We start from the raw sequence: 17,602 nt of genomic DNA on the forward strand, positions 1-17,602 counted from the left end.
TCTCATTCACTTCAGTGGCATGCAGACATCAGGCTTACTGGTTTCTCAGCTTTTCTTAGAACTCTTTATATCCTATTGATAGCCTCCCTGCCCTCAAGAAAGAGGGGAAGTAATATACAAATCAGGTTCAGACATCTCAGCCTTGATTCATTTAGAGCTCCACATTAAAGTGCTTTTGTCTCTGCAACTTACAATTGTTCAGAATAGTATTCCAGGGTCTTGAAAGTAGGATTTTAACAATGACAGATTTCACACTTTTCCTTAGTTGCATTTATTGTGCATGAACTTCACATTTCACTGCTTTTCATAGAAGTTACATAAATCATTACACACAAACACATCAAAACCTGAGTTCTAAAACCAAAGACATTTGTATCCCTCACATGTTTATTATAAAATCCTGGTTTTATTTTCAAAAACAAAAACCAACAACAACTAAGGGGAACAGTTTAGTGTTGGATAGCAGCAAAATCCCCAATTTTTCATCAACCTCCATATTTGTTACACACTGAACAATTATTTCTGAAGTTGTGCCCCAGTACCAAAATAGAAAGATTGTCTTCCCTCCCACTCCCATTCAACCACAAGACCACTTCCCATGAAAACATTCTTCTGAGTTTTCACCAGTGATTACCCTGTCTTCCCATAGATATTGGCTTCTAAAATAATGCTTAGTCTACATTGGTAGACAAAGTAGTACCTGGAAGAGAATGGTTCTTTTACCACCCTTCCCAATAAATCCATGCTAGTAGATCTGCAGATTCTTGTTTCTCCAACTTCCAGAAGACTTTTTTTTTTAAACCACCCACATACACACTGCAGCATTTTCATTAAGATGCTGTCATTTTTGAAGAATCACAATGTAGAGCAAGTCTAAGTGCAATTCTGATAGCATCTTGTACAGGAACTAACTTAAGACTCCACTCAACACAAATTGCTTACCAGGTCACTGAGAGCTTGCTTCAAGTATTTGTGTTAGATCGGTAGGCAGAGAAGACGGAACAAGAATCTGTTTAGTCTTTGCTGACACAGAATCTCAGTAAAAAGAATGTCAGCAGCCCTTAAGACACCTCTTGGGGGATTTAAAGCCAACATTCTGAACATCTGCTCAGATTGCTTATCATAACCTTGTTTTGTACCACATGTGAAATATACCATTTTAGGGCACTCAGTGCCTTTGTTTTTCTTAACAGGATGCCAAGTTTCACTGCTGGCATGAGCAACAATTCATGCCTTTTCTTGGCAGAGGAGAAAAGGGGGCAGATCTAGAAAGCAAATACCTATTTTGTACAGAATGAAGTATACCAATTCTAACACTGGAAGTAATGGAATTCAGCAAAAGAACATGTCTTGTCCCCAACTTCAGTACTCCAAACCATGTAGACATCCTCTGCAAAGTTACCTTCTCCTTGAGAACAAGTTTGTATTCTAGAAATAGAGTACTTCAAGATTACAGCAGGGCAAAATAGCAACAACTGAAAGAAGTTAAACCATTACATCAAGTGCAACTGTAACCTATTAGGATTTAAAAATCCTTTAAGCTCCAGATCTTTTTCAGAACTGATGTGAAAGCCAGAATATCCCACTGTAACAGGCTTACAGCATACGCAGAGCTCATGCTTCCAGTTTAACTTCAAAATAGAAGTGTGAAAGATGACTGAAGACTCATCTGTATGAAACAGTTTGGATATTGCATTGCCTCATATTCCCTCTTGTGCTCCAACAGCAGTTTTCCAAATGTTTAACTTTTTATTTGCTGAGATGTTAGCGCCAGTAGTCTCTTGCTGAGTAGTGCGTTGTGTCGCTGAAGATACTCTATTACATCTCCTTGCTTCTCAACTATCTCTTCTAAACTTGAATTTTCCCTTAAAGAACAAAATAGTAAATACAGGTTTCAGTAAGAGATAGTAGCTTTCTGATAGGTGAAAGGTCACTGCCAGTTAACCAATACTGTAACAAGCTGCTCTCTTCAGTTTTATTCCTGTTAATCTTGACTGCTTCTCAGGGAAGAAGCAATCCATCTAACCTTGTTTTTGGATAAGCGAGAAAAAGATTTGGCTAAGTTTAATAACATGTTTGCATAAGTAATATTAACATATTTCCTGCAAGGCAGTTAGAGGAAAAATAAGGCTGCTTAGTCATTTTAACCAACTTAGGTTAGTACAATTATAGCATGTAGTCTAGCTCACTAAGAAAGCCATGCCACCTCTTCTGTTTATGAAGTATAGAATTGTCAAACCTGACATTAGAAACTTAGAACAGAAAGAACAAGTGCTGAAGTTTTGGCAAATACTCCTGCCTTCCCTCACTCACCATTTGCTGCTGACTGACTTGGAAGTCTGCTCTTAGCACACAGGTGAGCATCTCAGAACTTAGGAAGTTGCTCCCCAGCCTTGCAGCACTTTATGGAGTAACACTGCCCTTAATCATAGTTCTTATGAAGTACTCAATAACAACTTAAGTGGAAAAAGACTTAAGTTGAATTAAAAACCTACTGTGGTCAAGCTGGGAAAAAAAGTCTTTGACAAAACTTGCAATCCTAACTAGTAACCTGCATTACCAACTTAAAGCACCAGAACAGCTCCTGGTCAGTAGCTTAGGTGATGGAGGTCATAGTATTAAAAAAGCATTCAAGGTCAACCGAAGGGCTGACAGGATTCACTTTTCAATAGACCTTAACTCTCCAGGGGAAGAGAGTCAGAGTTGTATAGACCTGAATTAAAATAACTATTTTGCAATCAGTTCTCACAGGAAGTTTGCACTCTTTAATCAGGAGATCGGAGTCTTTTCCTCAGCTGGTCATTGTTGCAAAGTTGTTTTCTGGGCACTTGAGGATTTCTCAGGGGAAAAGCTGAATGAAAGAGGAATGAGGTCCCCCATGCATTCACCATGATGTTGATATCAATATGCAAGTCAGACATTGTATCAAAATACCAAGACAACTCAAAATCCTTCCTGTATCCTGGATGTTTAATTCCAAGTTCCTTAAGAGCATGTACAGCCTGTTTGCAACACCTGGGGAAGTGTTGAAATATCAGCATCCCTAGAATTCTGCACTTCTATTTTTCACTGAGGCATACAAAAGTCATGTTTTATTAGGAAGCTTCAAAATAAATGCAAATATAGAAATCCAAGTTTACTTTGCTGACTTTGTTGTCATTATCTGTCTCATTTGGGCAACTGAAAGACATTCAAGCCACGAGGAAGTACACAAAAGACGGTCTCAGTACTTGTGAGTGTGGCTAATGCATTCACCATCTTTCTCCCAAGTGACTCAACCACAATAATTACTTTGCAAACTAGAAATATATTCCAAATCCCTTGCTAGAATTTCATGTTTAACTGCTGACACAGGACAGAACTGCGAAGTTTCCTTCTTCATCTATCAACTGCCCACAATTTATTTTCTTGCCTCAAAGAAGTTTCTGAAGAAGCTTCACTTATCTGTTTTGGTTGACAAATTGAAAGCTATACAAGTATTTCTACATGCAGTAATAAAATTACACTAGTCAGTGTTGACTACATACCATAGTTGAATGCATTGCAAAATTAATACAGTGAAGTCTTACCTGAATCCAACTTCGGAAGTAATGTGACTAGGGTAAGCATACATCTTTTCTTCTTCAATTATGTCAGGTCTTGGCTTTGCACGATTGAAGTTGCTTATTTTCACTGCAAAAAAAAAAAAAGTTTCATAAAGTATTAGAAAACTACCACCACCAAAAAGTTTTATCACCAGGCTTCAAGTTAAAAACAAATCCGTAACAGATGAACATATGCTCACCTTAGAATAGGAGATGGAAAGCCAATTAGACAGTCATGGGATTAGGGAGAAGTGGAAGTAAAAGCAGAACCTAATCTCTACTCGTTCTCTGGTATAGCTGGGATTACAAATCAGTGTTTTTTTTTTTTTTTTTTACTTCCACCCCCGCACACACCTTTTTTTCAGTCCTGCCACTCAAAAGACTAAGTGAAGACCTGAATAGGTAAACCTGAACATGCCGCTTAGCTTGTAAAGTACTGTGCATCACCTAAGGGAAGGAAAAAAAAAAAAAAAAACCTACCTTCCTCTGAGAGGGAACTTCAGATTTGATCTCCAAATTCAGGCCACAAATCAAGCAATGTGCAATAAAAATAGTAGAAAGTTTTTATACCATATCTGGGTCAGAACTTCTATTTTGAGCTCTCATAAATATTATTTTAACTAGACTACCTGCAATGAAGCCGCAGCTTGTCTGCATGCTCTAAAACTAGGGCAGACTTGGTACAGAAATCTATTAAGTATTTGAAACAGAGTGGCTCTTTGATCAGCTTCATATTGTGAGCCTCACAATGTTGAGGTTATCAAAACCAAGTCACTCCTCAGCATCTGTGAATAAAATTTAAGACTAAATTTAACAGATGCACAAAGGGGACAGGAGAAGCTGCAGGAACCCTCTGCATTATTTGTGGAAGGAAGCTGGAAATATTTGAAGTTATTCAGTATCGGCTCCTGATTAAGGAAGGGAATGTACCACAGAGATCCAGATTACATATTTTCAACTACATAGTTAGATGTATAGCTTCACAAGTGCCCCTAATAGCACTAAAAAAAAAAAAACAAAAAAGTCTGTCTCCATGAGAAATCCACGCTACAGCAGAGAAAGGCTGTCCTTACACATCAATAATATTACAGGCTTTACTATAGGCCACCCTCCTAAAACAATGCTAAGACCCTCCAGAGGTTAGCTACAAGTTGGGCTCAAAGGTTAGTTATTTCTTTGACTGTATTCCTCGACAAATAAAACCACAAAGGAATAGATGAGGAATTTCCAACATACTTTATTTGTGGGAATGTTAGTCTTTTATTAAAGTGATATTAGAAATATGCAGGGAAGTCATTAAATACATATTTAGTAAACCTTTGAACATTCAACTCTGCCCTATCAGGAACTTAAGATATTACATTGATATTTAGAGCTATCTATATCATACTTCATTCCAGGCACATTTACCTCACTTGAAGGACTTATGTATGTCAAGTCTGTTATAGGATAATCCTAGCAATTCCATGTAGATTTGATCCCTCACCTCTGGATCCTGCATTTATGTGGGCACACACTGCTGACTGAGGATGTTTTAAGAATGGCAGTTATATTTCACAGGCCATTGTAATTCTAGAGACTTCTCGCTTGTTGGAGCTCTTTTGTGATTTATACAATTCACAGTCAGGTATTCCATGCAACTTTCATTTGTTAGACATTGAATATAGTAATACTTTAACAAAATGAAGTCATTATAAGATTCTACAGGTAACTGTTTACACCTCACTAGTAAAGAAAAAATGAATCCACAGAAGAGAAAAAACTCAGCAATATACCAACACAAAAAAGGGTTGATTATTATGAGTTCATAGTGGAGTCACCTTAATATCCCCAGGGTTGCTCCTTGAGCTGCAGAGTTACATTAGTGATACCATCTTAACAGTAAGTGGTATCTGCTAAGTGCTTGCCTTAGAGAGGCACTCCAACACAGCAGGGGACTGTCCTTAAATATCCTACAAAGGAGGCTTCACTTTTCCTGTCACAGGCTGCTCTGAGAGGTAGAAGTGCATCAGTTACAACAGTCTTTGAAAAACTGAATACTTTTGTGTACATTAGGAGAGTTTTAGCTTGATGCCTAAAAGGTTAAAGCCAAAACACTAATAACAACCATTGCAGCCTGCAAGAGACATGCAGGCAGTCCATTAGCTTACCTCAACATGTGTTGGGATGGAAAACAAGTCATACCACCCACTAAAACAGGCGATCTAGTTTGATTAGAGAAGTTTTCCCCATTTTGAGGCAAGTTACATAAATTTGTTTATATAACTTAACCTCTAGTTATATAAGATAACCTTTGCTTTGTACAGCAATCAAGCTTTAGAGAATGATGCATAGACTATTCTTCTGGGGCTGCTAAGGAAGGAAGGTAGCTGTTGCCAGAAGGGACAGTTCGCTCCCTGCTTGTGCTGCAGCTCTGTCCCTCCTTTGCCTTGGTTCAAGCCTCCTTCAGCTCATCGCTCTGGAAAACAACATCACACCCTGCATCTTCCTGGTATAAGTTGGTAATGGATTTTACAAGCACTGGTAGTACAAGCTAGAGGAGATAACCCACCTCATGACAGGTCATTTGAGAGCTCTTAGAAACTCTGGTCTCAGACCTACTTACAAGGAATTTGACCTTGACTTACTCTATTTTAATAACACAAGAGACACATAATATACCTCTGAACTACAACAGGCCTTGGTAAGAAATACTGTTTCTCACTGGAGTTCCTGAAGTTCCATTGAAGTTTTGTAGCTTATCTCTACTTGGAGTTTCCCAGCAAAGTAAGTATGCTTATGCTAAGGCAGGACGATTTCCAGCATTCTTGGAATAGCTCTCTAGGATAGCTGTGCTCATGTTTCCTCACTGCTCTCTTCATTCCTCTTTTGCCCATCTAAATGGGCAAAGCCTCACACGACTACATGCCTTCAGGCCTCTCCACTCTTATGGAAGAGATATGTAGTCTAGAGCTGCAACCATACTTCTTGCTGAGTTTTGACTTCAATATTGTGCCAGGAAGAGTCAAGACTAGTTTTATGTCCCAGATGACCAAGCCATTTGGCAGTATTTGCATCAACCGCATCAGTAAGAACACATCAAAACTTCTCTACAAAAAAAAAAAACTATTCTAAATCTGTATATAACAGAACCACAAAGAAGTCAGAAAGAAGTCAGATTATGACAAACACTGATGACTGTAGAAATATTTTTCCTTTAAGCTGCATGCAGTCCTGAAGGTGGTGTTTCCAGGTATTTCTACCTTCCTACTATTTGATTAAAAGTCAGGAGCAAAGTTTTGCTCATCTTTTTTCCTTCCACTGGAGAAACCAGTGCTACTGAGGCTATTTAAACTAAACTGTCATCCCCTTGGTTTGTAGCTGTAAGTAAAAAGCAGCACCTCAGAAGCAGGAAAACAAACCATTCAACTCAAGACCCAGAATGTCCTGTCAGACACATTGCAGTACGCACTTTGTTTTTTGAAGAAAAAAAGGGATAACTCCATTTTCACTGTTATGTACCTTCTCCAGTGTTTTCAATGCAGCTATTTCTATTTAAGCTCCCATGACCCATAAACCCATGTAGCTTTTAAAATGAGATTAGAAAACCATTTGTTTAAAACACTTATCAACTAGCATTTTACGTAGTACTACTACTGTAGTTTGATAGAAGGAAGCTTATCAAGTCTTGCTAAGCTTTACACCAAACCTAAAACCAGACAGCCTTACAAGACAGGGACAGCACAAAGCAGTGCATCAGTTTTATGCAGTGTTGTATTTTAGCATTAGCAAATATTTTAAGAGCCACTATATTTTAAAAACAGAGGGAATTCTTCACTCTTAATGACAGAGAAACTGCAGCTTCTGAGGTAAGACCATATCAAGAGGAAAAGAAGGTAATATAGAATTAGAAGTCTGTAGTTGAAGGCACACCATACTATCAATCCTGTGAGTTCCACCTGTAAATCCTAGATCTGATAAAGCCATCTCTCACTGCTTCACAGCTCACAACAAATGCATTTGAGGACACACTCCCAAACTAACAATCCTGCTCACAGATCTCTCTTGCAACAATTGTTTTTATTGCCACTTAACTGGATCAACAGCTTTAAACTAACAGAGCTTTTGTTAACACCACCACAAAACCACACCAAGCCTGACAACCTACACATTTGTTTTCAATTTGCCTTGGTTCCTCTACAGGTACAAAATCATGTTGTATTTATAGTTGCAGTTAAACATCCTGTAGTACCCCCAGCTGCACTACTCTGAGGGCAAACAAAAGAGCTCAGTAGCCATTATAGCACTCCTCACTCAATAAGGCAAAACTCATCTCACCTGTGTAAATTACCAAGCAGGTCAGTGAACTAATCAGCTCCACACCGAGGACTCCCAAGATAAGATACAGGTACACTTTACTGTGATCAGGAAAGGAATGCTGGGTTGACAGAATCAAAAGCAGGGCTGCATTACCTAGAAAACAAGTGTTATATTTGATACAAGGTCACAACTGCTGGCAACAAAATGAAGTTTTCTTTCAGCATTTGACTGTAATGGTATAGAATGAGTTCTTATTGATTTTTCCAAGTTAAAAGAATGGTGAAGAAATGGACTAGGCACACCTAATAGACAATGTGTTCACTTAAACAGTTCCTAACCTTGTAGCTACTATCCATCCTCAAAATTGCTTCAAGATTATATTTTTTCCCTCAATTCCTAGAAGGTAACACCAGTCATAATTCAAAAAGAGTAGTGTTTTCCTTCAGTGTATTTAAATATGAAGCCGAAAAAAAGAAACTACAACTGCTAACCCCTTCCTTATACAAGGAGATATCTGCACAGGCTTCCAGTTGTCTGGCTATTACTTTAACACTGGCAGGTTAAAGAAATTTGAACTGCATACAATTAGTCAAGGATGATAAGCATTTAGCTATAGACTTAACAATTGTTCTGAATTCTTTAAAGCCCCTCTTCTCATACAGTGCAGCATACATACAATGCAGAATATAAAAAGGTTCCCCCTCCCTCCCCCATAGAAATGCTATAACCAGTCTGGATAAAGCATTACATTTATTAAGAGCATTGAAGTGTTTAGGGAACTCAAGTTCTTTTGTACTACATTAGGTAACTGAACTGTCAGGATGGAAGTGATAGCAGCAGCAGTTAGCACAGCAGGAAGTTCACAGTAATAATGCTCAACAGCTTCTGATCTAAAAGTGATTTACATAAGAAGTTCAAAACATAGATCTGATCACACCTGAACTTTTACACTTGCCCACAGCTGGTACAGAAGAGACACAGACTCAACCTAGGATAGGAAGCAGGGCATTTGAATTTAACAATCCAGATTTCAGCAGGTACAACAGTCCTTTTACTGTTTTGAAACATCCTTAAGCCTGCTGTAGCCTGATCTTTTCAGTGCTCCAAAAACATCTTTTATCTTCAGAGCTCTACCTAGTGGCCATAGCCTGAAGTTTTGCACTCAAGGTGACTAGATGATCTTTTAGTGACTGGGTGGAAAGAAAGCTAGAGCAGTAGTACCGCAGTTTATCAAGGCAGGTGAAAAGTTTACTCTAGTTATTCAGATTTACAGATAAGAGACAAACATACTGTGAAAGACCATTCTTTCCTTTTCCCCTACCACTTACATGTGAAAAAGCCCCTCAAATTAGGCAGACACTTCAATTTATTGCAGTTTTTTTTTTTTGGAGACACAAGAACAGCTAATTGCTGAAATATCTTTCAACTTCACTGGCCAGCAGTATAGCATGGAATATATGGAGATAAAACACTACCATACATCACACACTATTCAAACAGAAAAAAGTAGTAGGAAGTACAGTGAAATGTTAGAGCCCTGTTGAAGATTAGGAAATTGTTTGACTAGTTTGAGACAGATGTTGAGCAACATGTGATCCACCCATTTCTACTTAAAACACAGCTTGAAAAGCAAAGTACACTCCTCAGAAGGATTAACAGATTAGCAGTCTTGCCACTTACCCAACTAGATAAATCAGTATGCAAACTGCCATCACTAGCAGCCAGAGACCTTGCTGGCTGAGTATTTTGTGGCTGAAAACTACAAATCACTAGATGGCTTACTCAGCCTCACACTTTTGGGCACTTATGTTCTTTACAACACGCATCTGGCAGGACAGAACAGTCCTCGTTCTGTCCTTCAGAAAGCCCATCTGACTGAAATAGCATTTACAAATGCTCATAGACAGGTTTTTAACAATTTCTCAAGATATATTAAATAACTGTTCCGTTTTCCTCATATCAAAACTTAAGGCTTTGCAAAAGAACATTAAAACAAGTTGACTTTACCTGTAGAGTGTATCACAAGCGGAAGCCTTTTTAGATTTCTTGTTGATCGATATATTGAGAAGTAACCTCTGCTTCTGACTTTACTGTGGTGGTGGTGGATATATCGCTCAAAAAACACATGCAGAATCCACAGAATTACTTTTGCAATGATTATGACAGTCTGCACTTTAAGTGGGTGAGTATAGTTTCCAGGGCACTTATCCTGGTTTGGATTGGGGTAAGAACAAAACATAGCTGCTAAAAACGCTAGAACAACAAAAGCAACCTGGAAGAGAAAGGAAGAAAAAACTCTAGTCAACATCTGACTATAAAAAGAGACTTATGTAATTGTGCATGACTTTCTGAATTGATTTTATTAAAGTTAGAAACATTAGATGCTCTTACCACAATGACTACATATCACTCTAGTAACACTCATGATTGAGTGTGAGCAGAGTTGAACGAAGTTGAAAACTGTTCTCAGCATTTCCTCCAAATTGATTATACTGCTATATAAGTAACCCTTTCAAAGTAAGTTAATTCGATTCCTGGACACTTTTTAATGGGTCTTTTCCTTTAAGGGGAAATTGATGTACTCAAAAGTTTTTCACCTTGCTCATTTGTAGTTGTTACTGCTCTCTAGGACTGTCTCATATCTTACTGGACATCTACACTTCTTTCTCCAAAAACAGAGGGAGTTAAACATTTTGTTAAGTCAAGATTAAGTTGCATAAATCCATTTGAGAATCTCTAGGTTAACATTAAAGTGAAACAAACATTCTACCTTACAGTGCAAGTCATCAACACCAGGTAGATACTTCTGTGAGCTAGTAAATACACTGAAGAATCACTACTACCGGATTTTACCATTTTGCTCAATTTATATATATCAGAATGACCAGGCTAGTGACATTACAACTTTTCTTGTCTTCTAGACTTTTTAGCAAGCTTCCAGCTTCAGCACTTAAGAGCAGCATATGCAATCCTTTGGCCAACTAGAAGGCAATATTTAGTGCAGATTAGCTGCAGGTATCTGTAAGCACACAGGGACAGTTTTATTGATTTTTTTTAGATCCTTGCAGAATGTTTCGTCATAGAAAATGACATCCATCGTTTTCTTTCACTGAACAATATGGCACTTTCCCATACTGTTTCATTGTCAATAAGGAGTACATTAAAACTGAAAAAAAAATCAACACAAGAAAATTGAAAGCTTCTATATACAGCAAAGACCACTTTACTTACACCTACAAAGCTTTAATACCCCTAATACTCTTAGCTTAAAATGAGCTTCCAAGGTTCTGTACACTATACCTCATCAAGAACAGGACTGAAGATGAAGGAATATGTTATTTTCAAAGCTTCTTTGTTTCATGAGTTTATCTGTATTCAACTCCATGGATATTCAAGAACCCACACTCCTTTCCTACTCCCTTGAACTCATTTTGCTATTTTGTCATTTCCCAAGCACCTTTAGAAGTTCACAGAAAGTGATCTTTTAGAACCATTACATCACTACTGATGTGAATTGCCCTTAGCTTGCTTGAGTGGTGAATGCAGTAAGTGATGGAGAGGCTAAGGAGGCAAGAAAGGGGAGGGAACAATTTGCACACAATCATTAGTTCATAAAAGCAACACCATATCATAGAGGATGGGTAGGGTAAAGGTGAAAGAAAAGGAAAGAAAAGGAAAGTAAAGAGCCTATATTATCCATAAGGATATTACTTCAAACACATTAAATTCAGAAAGTTTCCTTGGAAATGGGATAAGTAACGCAACTGGGAAATGAAATAGGAGGATGATTACCAATGTAAAATTTAAGGTATGATTTAACCATTCCCTTTTCTTACAAAGCTAAGGATAACTCAGCTAACTCACTTAAATCATACCATTTACTGTTAGATTTGCCATTTTACAACAGCAACACATCTAGTTCAACTCCCTCCCAGCATCAGGGATGTATGTCAGTACAGCAAATGGCTATATTAAGTTTAGTGATACAGTTAGCAGCTTTATTAATCTACTATGGCAATGCACATATGAGGAAGTTGACAACTTGCTTTACAAGTGGCATTTATTGATGACAACCTGCTTACATTCCAGGGTAGTCCAACAACAGGTTTTTCACCACAGGTCAGAGAAATTTTATATACAGAAAAATATTCTTAGAAAGTAGTATTCAAGAAGCTCAGCTTTATGTATGTACATAAGCAGAAGAAAAACAGGGTGTTAATACAAAGGAATTATTTCTAGCCTATGTGTGTTACACTGTTCTGCAGAGTCTCTTGACAGGAACCAGAAGTCAAGAAAAGCAAGGCTTGGCAAAAGCCACTCAAACACCCAGCCCATCCACACACCAGCATAAGGATACTCCAGAATTTAATGTAACTAAGCAACTGCACTGAAGGAGCCATTTGCTGCGTAAGTCAATTTCTTGGCACAGAAGGGAGAAGGAAAAAATGAATTAGAGACGCATTACAACTCTTCCTCATACATACTCATATCCTGGAGTTACCTTCTCCAGGATACCTGCTGCTTGAGTTGGCCATCTGTTGGAAGCTAACCTAACATTCTTCATATTCCGCAGTTTATACACTTACACAGAAGCACAGGGGAAGGAAAAAAAATCCCATAAGCTTGTTTTCTCCATCCATCAACATGCTTCTTTTCAGCAAGAAACAGCACCATTTCAAGGGTGTAATTTCATACAGCAATTTCATATTCCTGTATTGCACCAACAGAAAAAGTTATTTTCATTTTGCTCCAAGGACCAGCTTGCTACTTTGTCAGGTTCAGAAATAGCAGCAAGACTTCATCTAGAAGATGACATGTTGACAGGACTCTTCACCCTGCCTTTACTTCTCTCTACTTGCAGAGAGAGAAAGTAGTGATGGGTACAGAAGAGGCAGCATTTTTCTAGGGTCAGAGTGACTGATGTTTGGCTACATCAGTTATGTCAGTATACATCAGCAGTCCCAAGGTTCAGTGGAAAGTTACTGCTCTACCACCAGTAGCAGTGTCTACCTTCATAACGAGAAGTGAAGAGGGATGGATACCAGAGTGATGCCCTGGTAGGCAAAGTAAATATGGCTGGATACTCAGTTTCCATTGGAAGGTTTTGCAGTCTGTTCAGCAGAACTGCAGTAGTGGCCTTTCCTAAGACTGCTTGGCAGACAGGAGATTTTTACATCTTAAGTTAAGAGGCCAGGGCATATTGTTTGAATGGCTTTACACAGCTGCCTAAAGAAACCTCAGAGGCTGAGATGAACTTGAAGTTATAGCAGAGAACATTTTGCAGAGTACTGAGCATAGCATACTTTCAATTATGAAAAAAAAAAATCACATCTTGAGTACCCTGGCTTTATGTATGGACCATCTTTTTGTCTACGTTAGTGGCATTATGCTATGCAAGTACCATTTCAGTTAGCTCTTATGGCTTGAGCTCTCTACCTGCTCTTCTTCACATTTAGTTTCTATATGCTCATAAGCAGTAATACACATCTCCAGCTTTTGAAGGATAAACTCACCACTGTGCAGGAGTCTCTATTTGTCTACCAGCCTCAGCATCACCTTCATGCTATTAGGTATAAGATTTTGCTTTGTGCTCTTCCACTTTAGCCTCCAAAGGTCAGTCAGGGCAGGAAATAACATGGATTCCTTTATCCCTCTATTCATTACCGCATAAAAACCCTGGAGCAACTCCAGCTTGACTTGTTTGGTTACCATGTAAAGAAATACCTTAAGTCTTCCCTGTGAAATTAAGTTCATCCTCCAAAAGGCAGTGGCATAAACCTGATCTTAGCTGTCTATATCTAGTCTTAAGCACTTATGAATCAATAGTATTTTAAAAGTACATTTCCAACAGCATAGAACAGCCATTATTTAAAAGGCTTTTCTTTCTAAAAAGATATGCTGCAGTATGTTAGCGCTGACAAACAAATTGGAATTAAAATTCATCAAGTATCATGTAGCATACACATTATCAAAATTCACTGGAAGGTTTTGCTTGGTTGGGAAGAAAAGCATATTAAAGTCTTGGAAGAATTCTGTCCACATGAAGAGTAACAATTCAGAATAAAGAGTACGTCTTCATAAGAAAGCCATGGCTATTTAACTTACATGTATTAGCAACAAAAAATTGGCAAGGAAAACTGCTGGGATAGCATGAAATCTTGGCCTCAGTTGTGAATGCAGTGTATGAGACAAAGTAAGAGGTGCGTCCAGAAGAGGATCGTCTTCTAAACTCTGTGTTATTTCCAAGGACCCCTGGAACAGAGAGAGGGAAGAAGTAAAAACAGGTAAGTTCTAAAATAATTATAAATTTACAGAAATTTCTTGTTAGCAAGTCCATCTTTGAAAAGCAAACAAGATCAGTATTTCAAGAGATATGCTCTTATGTTCTAAGCAAACTCTTCACATCTTTCTGTGGTAGGTATTCAATCCCTGAGGAATCTGACACCAACATACCTCCCAGCATTGCCCTCGGTCTTGAGGGGGTTTAGTCTTTAAAACATTAAAAATATTTCAGCATCATTCTCAAGTGAGGCCACAAATATAGTACATTCACATGAGAAGGTCCAAGAAATGACAGTTAAAGCCCACTTCATTTATCTTATACAGGTACTTCACAAGTCTGTTATTCTTGTCTTTGTCCAGACAAGTTTGAGGGAACAACAAGGACAAATGCAGTGTACCAGCAACAGATGTAATCTCAATTTGAAGACAGCCAGCCACTGACACTCAGTACATCTCACTGCGTACATCTCAGCAATAGTTCAAGTTGAATCCAGGAAAGAAAAAGCCATTCAGATGGAAGATGCCACTAGGGGCTGGACAAGATGCTGCTTTCAGTATAGCACATGCAGCCTTTACTTGTCACATTGGTGCTGCGTATTTGTGGCTTTCTTTTCCTCCACATTCAGCTTACATGTCTCAGCTATGTAATTTTCCTGTAGTACCTTTTTTTTAAAGCTATAGTTAAGCTTGAGCAGAGAGAAGGTCATCTCTCATGGACAAGAAACTTGCCCCAGTGCGATCTCTGTCCATTCCAGGCTAGAACTCAGTCACTCAGTACATCTGAAGCTGACTGTGCACAGGCATGCTGAACAAATGACAAGCTTGCCAGCAACTCAAACTGCTCAGGTTTCCCCTCTTAGCATTGTCATCTCCCATGCTATAACTTGTTTGATTTAACAGATAAACCACTCAAGATTCCGGATCAAGTTTTGACTACTCTTCTCTGAAGTGATAGTAACTACAGCCCAGAATGAAGTACACAGAACAGAGTAACACCTGCTTGTGATGGCATTATAGCACAGACATTCAGAGATGATCAACAGCCAGAATCCAGTCATTGAGGACACTACAGAACCTTGCTTTCTGCTGCAAGCCCCTCTACCCACCCCACTCCAGAGATCCCAGTATTCAGAAAGACATGTCAGAGTCCATTGGGATATCAGTTAAATTGATGAGTCCTCATTGCCATGATAGACAGTAGTTTATCAAGAAAAATGAGCATATTCTCCTTGATACTAGAATGAGAAGAGAGGTGAGTTGTTAAAATAGAAAAAACAGAAAACAGAATAACTCAGGTTGGAAGACACTCACAAAGATCAGAGTCCAACTTGATGGACTCAAATTCCCCAAAGAACCACTCAAAAAAAATCAGATCATATGTCTGAGAACATTGTCCAAGCACTTCCTCAACTGGGCTGGGCAGGCTTGGTACCATGACCACATCCTGACAAGCCTGTCCCCATACCTGACCACCCTCTCAGTGAAGAGTCTTTCCCGAACACCCAGCCTGACCCAGCTCCATGTCATTCCCTTGGGTCCTGTCACTGTCCCCAGAGAGCAGAGCTCAGCGCCTGCCCCTCCGCTCCCCTCCTGAGGAAGCTGCAGGCTGCCATAAGGCTTCCCCTCAGCCTGCTCTGAAGACACCAAAGGACCTCAGCTGTTCCTCATATATCTTCCCCTCCAGACCTTTCACTATCCTCACAGCCCTCTTTTGAACATTCTCCAGTACATATATGTCCTTCTTATACTGTGGTGGCAAAACCTGCACACAGTACTCAAGGTGAGGCCACAGCAGCACAGAGTGGGACAATCCCTTCCCTCAAACCCTTTCTGTGGGGCTGCTCTCCAGCCTCTTGTCCCCCAGTCTGTACATGTAGCCACAATTACCCCATACCAGGTGGGGAATCTGCCACTTGCTCTTGTTGAATTTCACAGTGCTAGTGACTTCTCAGTACTCTAATTTGTAGAGACTTCTCTGCAATGCCTCTCTACCATTGAGGGATTTAAGAGCTCCTCCCAGTTTAGTGTCATCTGCAAACTCAGTGTGCCTTTGGCTCCTGTGTCAGATCACTTACAAAAACATTGCCAAGAACTGGCCCTAAAATAGAGCCTTGGGGGACCCCACTAGCAACAAGCCTGATGTAACCCCATTTACTTTAACTCTGAGCCCAACCTACCAGTCAATTCCTGACTCACTGCATTATGTAGGTTCACACTTCACATTAACCACAACAGCCCAGACTGGCTCCCTGGTGTTGTTTCACCTATGGACAGCTGCCTGCAACAAAGGAGATAGCCACCCAGCATTATCTCAGCCAGCAGTCAGTTTTATTTTAGTACAGCGCGTGCCACACTCCCACAACTGAAGGTGAGCAACCAGGCTTCTCCTCACCCATCTCAGCCTCCTGATTACCCAGCCTTCGACCATGAGCAACCCTTGCTGGAACACCCACCTGGTAAGATGGCCTTACACTGCAGACCTAAGCATTTATAAATGTTATTGCTCTTTTCTTGTTACTAATATAAAACTGAGAAGTAGGAGTACAAGAAAGCTCTGGGCTGCATCTCCACGTGTAATTTTAAAGCCTGAAAGCAAGCCACAGGACAGGCACTCCAGTGGCCAGGCCATGCAGCCTCATTCCTCCTGAGCACCCAGGGGAGCTAACAGCACACTCCCCCAGCAGGCAGGGAGCCTCCTTCGGTGGGACAACATCCTCTGCCTGCCGGGGGCAGGTGAGCTCCTCGTTTCCAAAACACAGTGGCGGAGCTTTAGGAGCTCCATCAGAGCTCGTGTGAGCCGGTCCCAGCTCCCACCCACCGAAACGGGGCCACCATGAGGAAGCACTCGGCAGCATGACCTCCGGGCAGCGCGGGAAGGACGGGAGCAGCGTGTGAGCATTTCCTCCCCTTCAAAAAACCCAGGAAGCGCCCGAATTAGAGCGAGCACCAGCCTCACCGTGCTGAGCCGAAGCCCAACCCGGCATACCCAGGCAGCGGGGACAGGCTGCAGGCGGCTGCCCGGCGCTGGGAGGAGCCGCCCCACTCCCAGCAGCCGCCCGCACCCCGCCGCGGCTCCGTGCCCCCGCTGCTCGGCGGGGGACTCCTGCTTCCCAGCCGGCAACTGCCGCCCCCCGACCAAAGCGGGGAGGAAGAGGAGGCCCGAAGCGCTGGCTGAAGGCAAAAATAAACAAATAGGGGGAGGGAGAAGAAGGGGGAACCCGCGCAGCGCTCGCCCCCAGCGACAGCCGCCGCTGCGCACTAGCGGTGCCCCCCAGCCGCCCCGCACTCACGTTGTCCAGCTCCGACTGCCGCCTGGCCGCCATCTCGGCGCCCCGCCCTGCCTCGCCCCGCCGCCTTTAAGCAGCGCCCCGCGCCTGGGCGCAGGGCCCGGCCCCCGGCACGCCCCGGGGAGGAGCCGCAGTGTCCCGGGCCCGGCC

The 17,602-nt window shown here is 40.7% G+C and overlaps 2 protein-coding genes across 3 annotated transcripts in view; one reads left to right on the forward strand and one right to left on the reverse strand.

Annotated features, from left to right (window-relative positions):
* Window positions 1-17,602, forward strand: part of KLHL2 (kelch like family member 2) — a 271,198-nt gene that overhangs the window by 187,595 nt on the left and 66,001 nt on the right. The gene's annotated exons all lie outside the window — the stretch shown is intronic.
* On the reverse strand, window positions 256-17,554 carry TMEM192 (transmembrane protein 192). Of its 2 annotated transcripts, XM_084518154.1 has the most exons (7): window positions 17,456-17,494; window positions 13,989-14,135; window positions 12,470-12,593; window positions 9,891-10,155; window positions 7,902-8,036; window positions 3,570-3,672; window positions 256-1,865 (listed from the first exon to the last, which is right to left on the reverse strand). In XM_084518154.1, coding segments are annotated over exons 2-7 (753 nt in total). In that variant the 5' UTR covers window positions 13,991-14,135; window positions 17,456-17,494; the 3' UTR covers window positions 256-1,741. The 2 variants fall into 2 exon arrangements, with proteins under 2 accessions (XP_084374280.1, XP_084374279.1); XM_084518153.1 differs by lacking the exon at window positions 12,470-12,593 and having other exon boundaries at window positions 17,456-17,554.

The sequence above is a fragment of the Aythya ferina genome (genome assembly GCF_964211825.1).
Source record: "Aythya ferina genome assembly, chromosome: 4".
In the NCBI taxonomy this organism is placed as follows: Eukaryota; Metazoa; Chordata; class Aves; order Anseriformes; family Anatidae; genus Aythya; species Aythya ferina.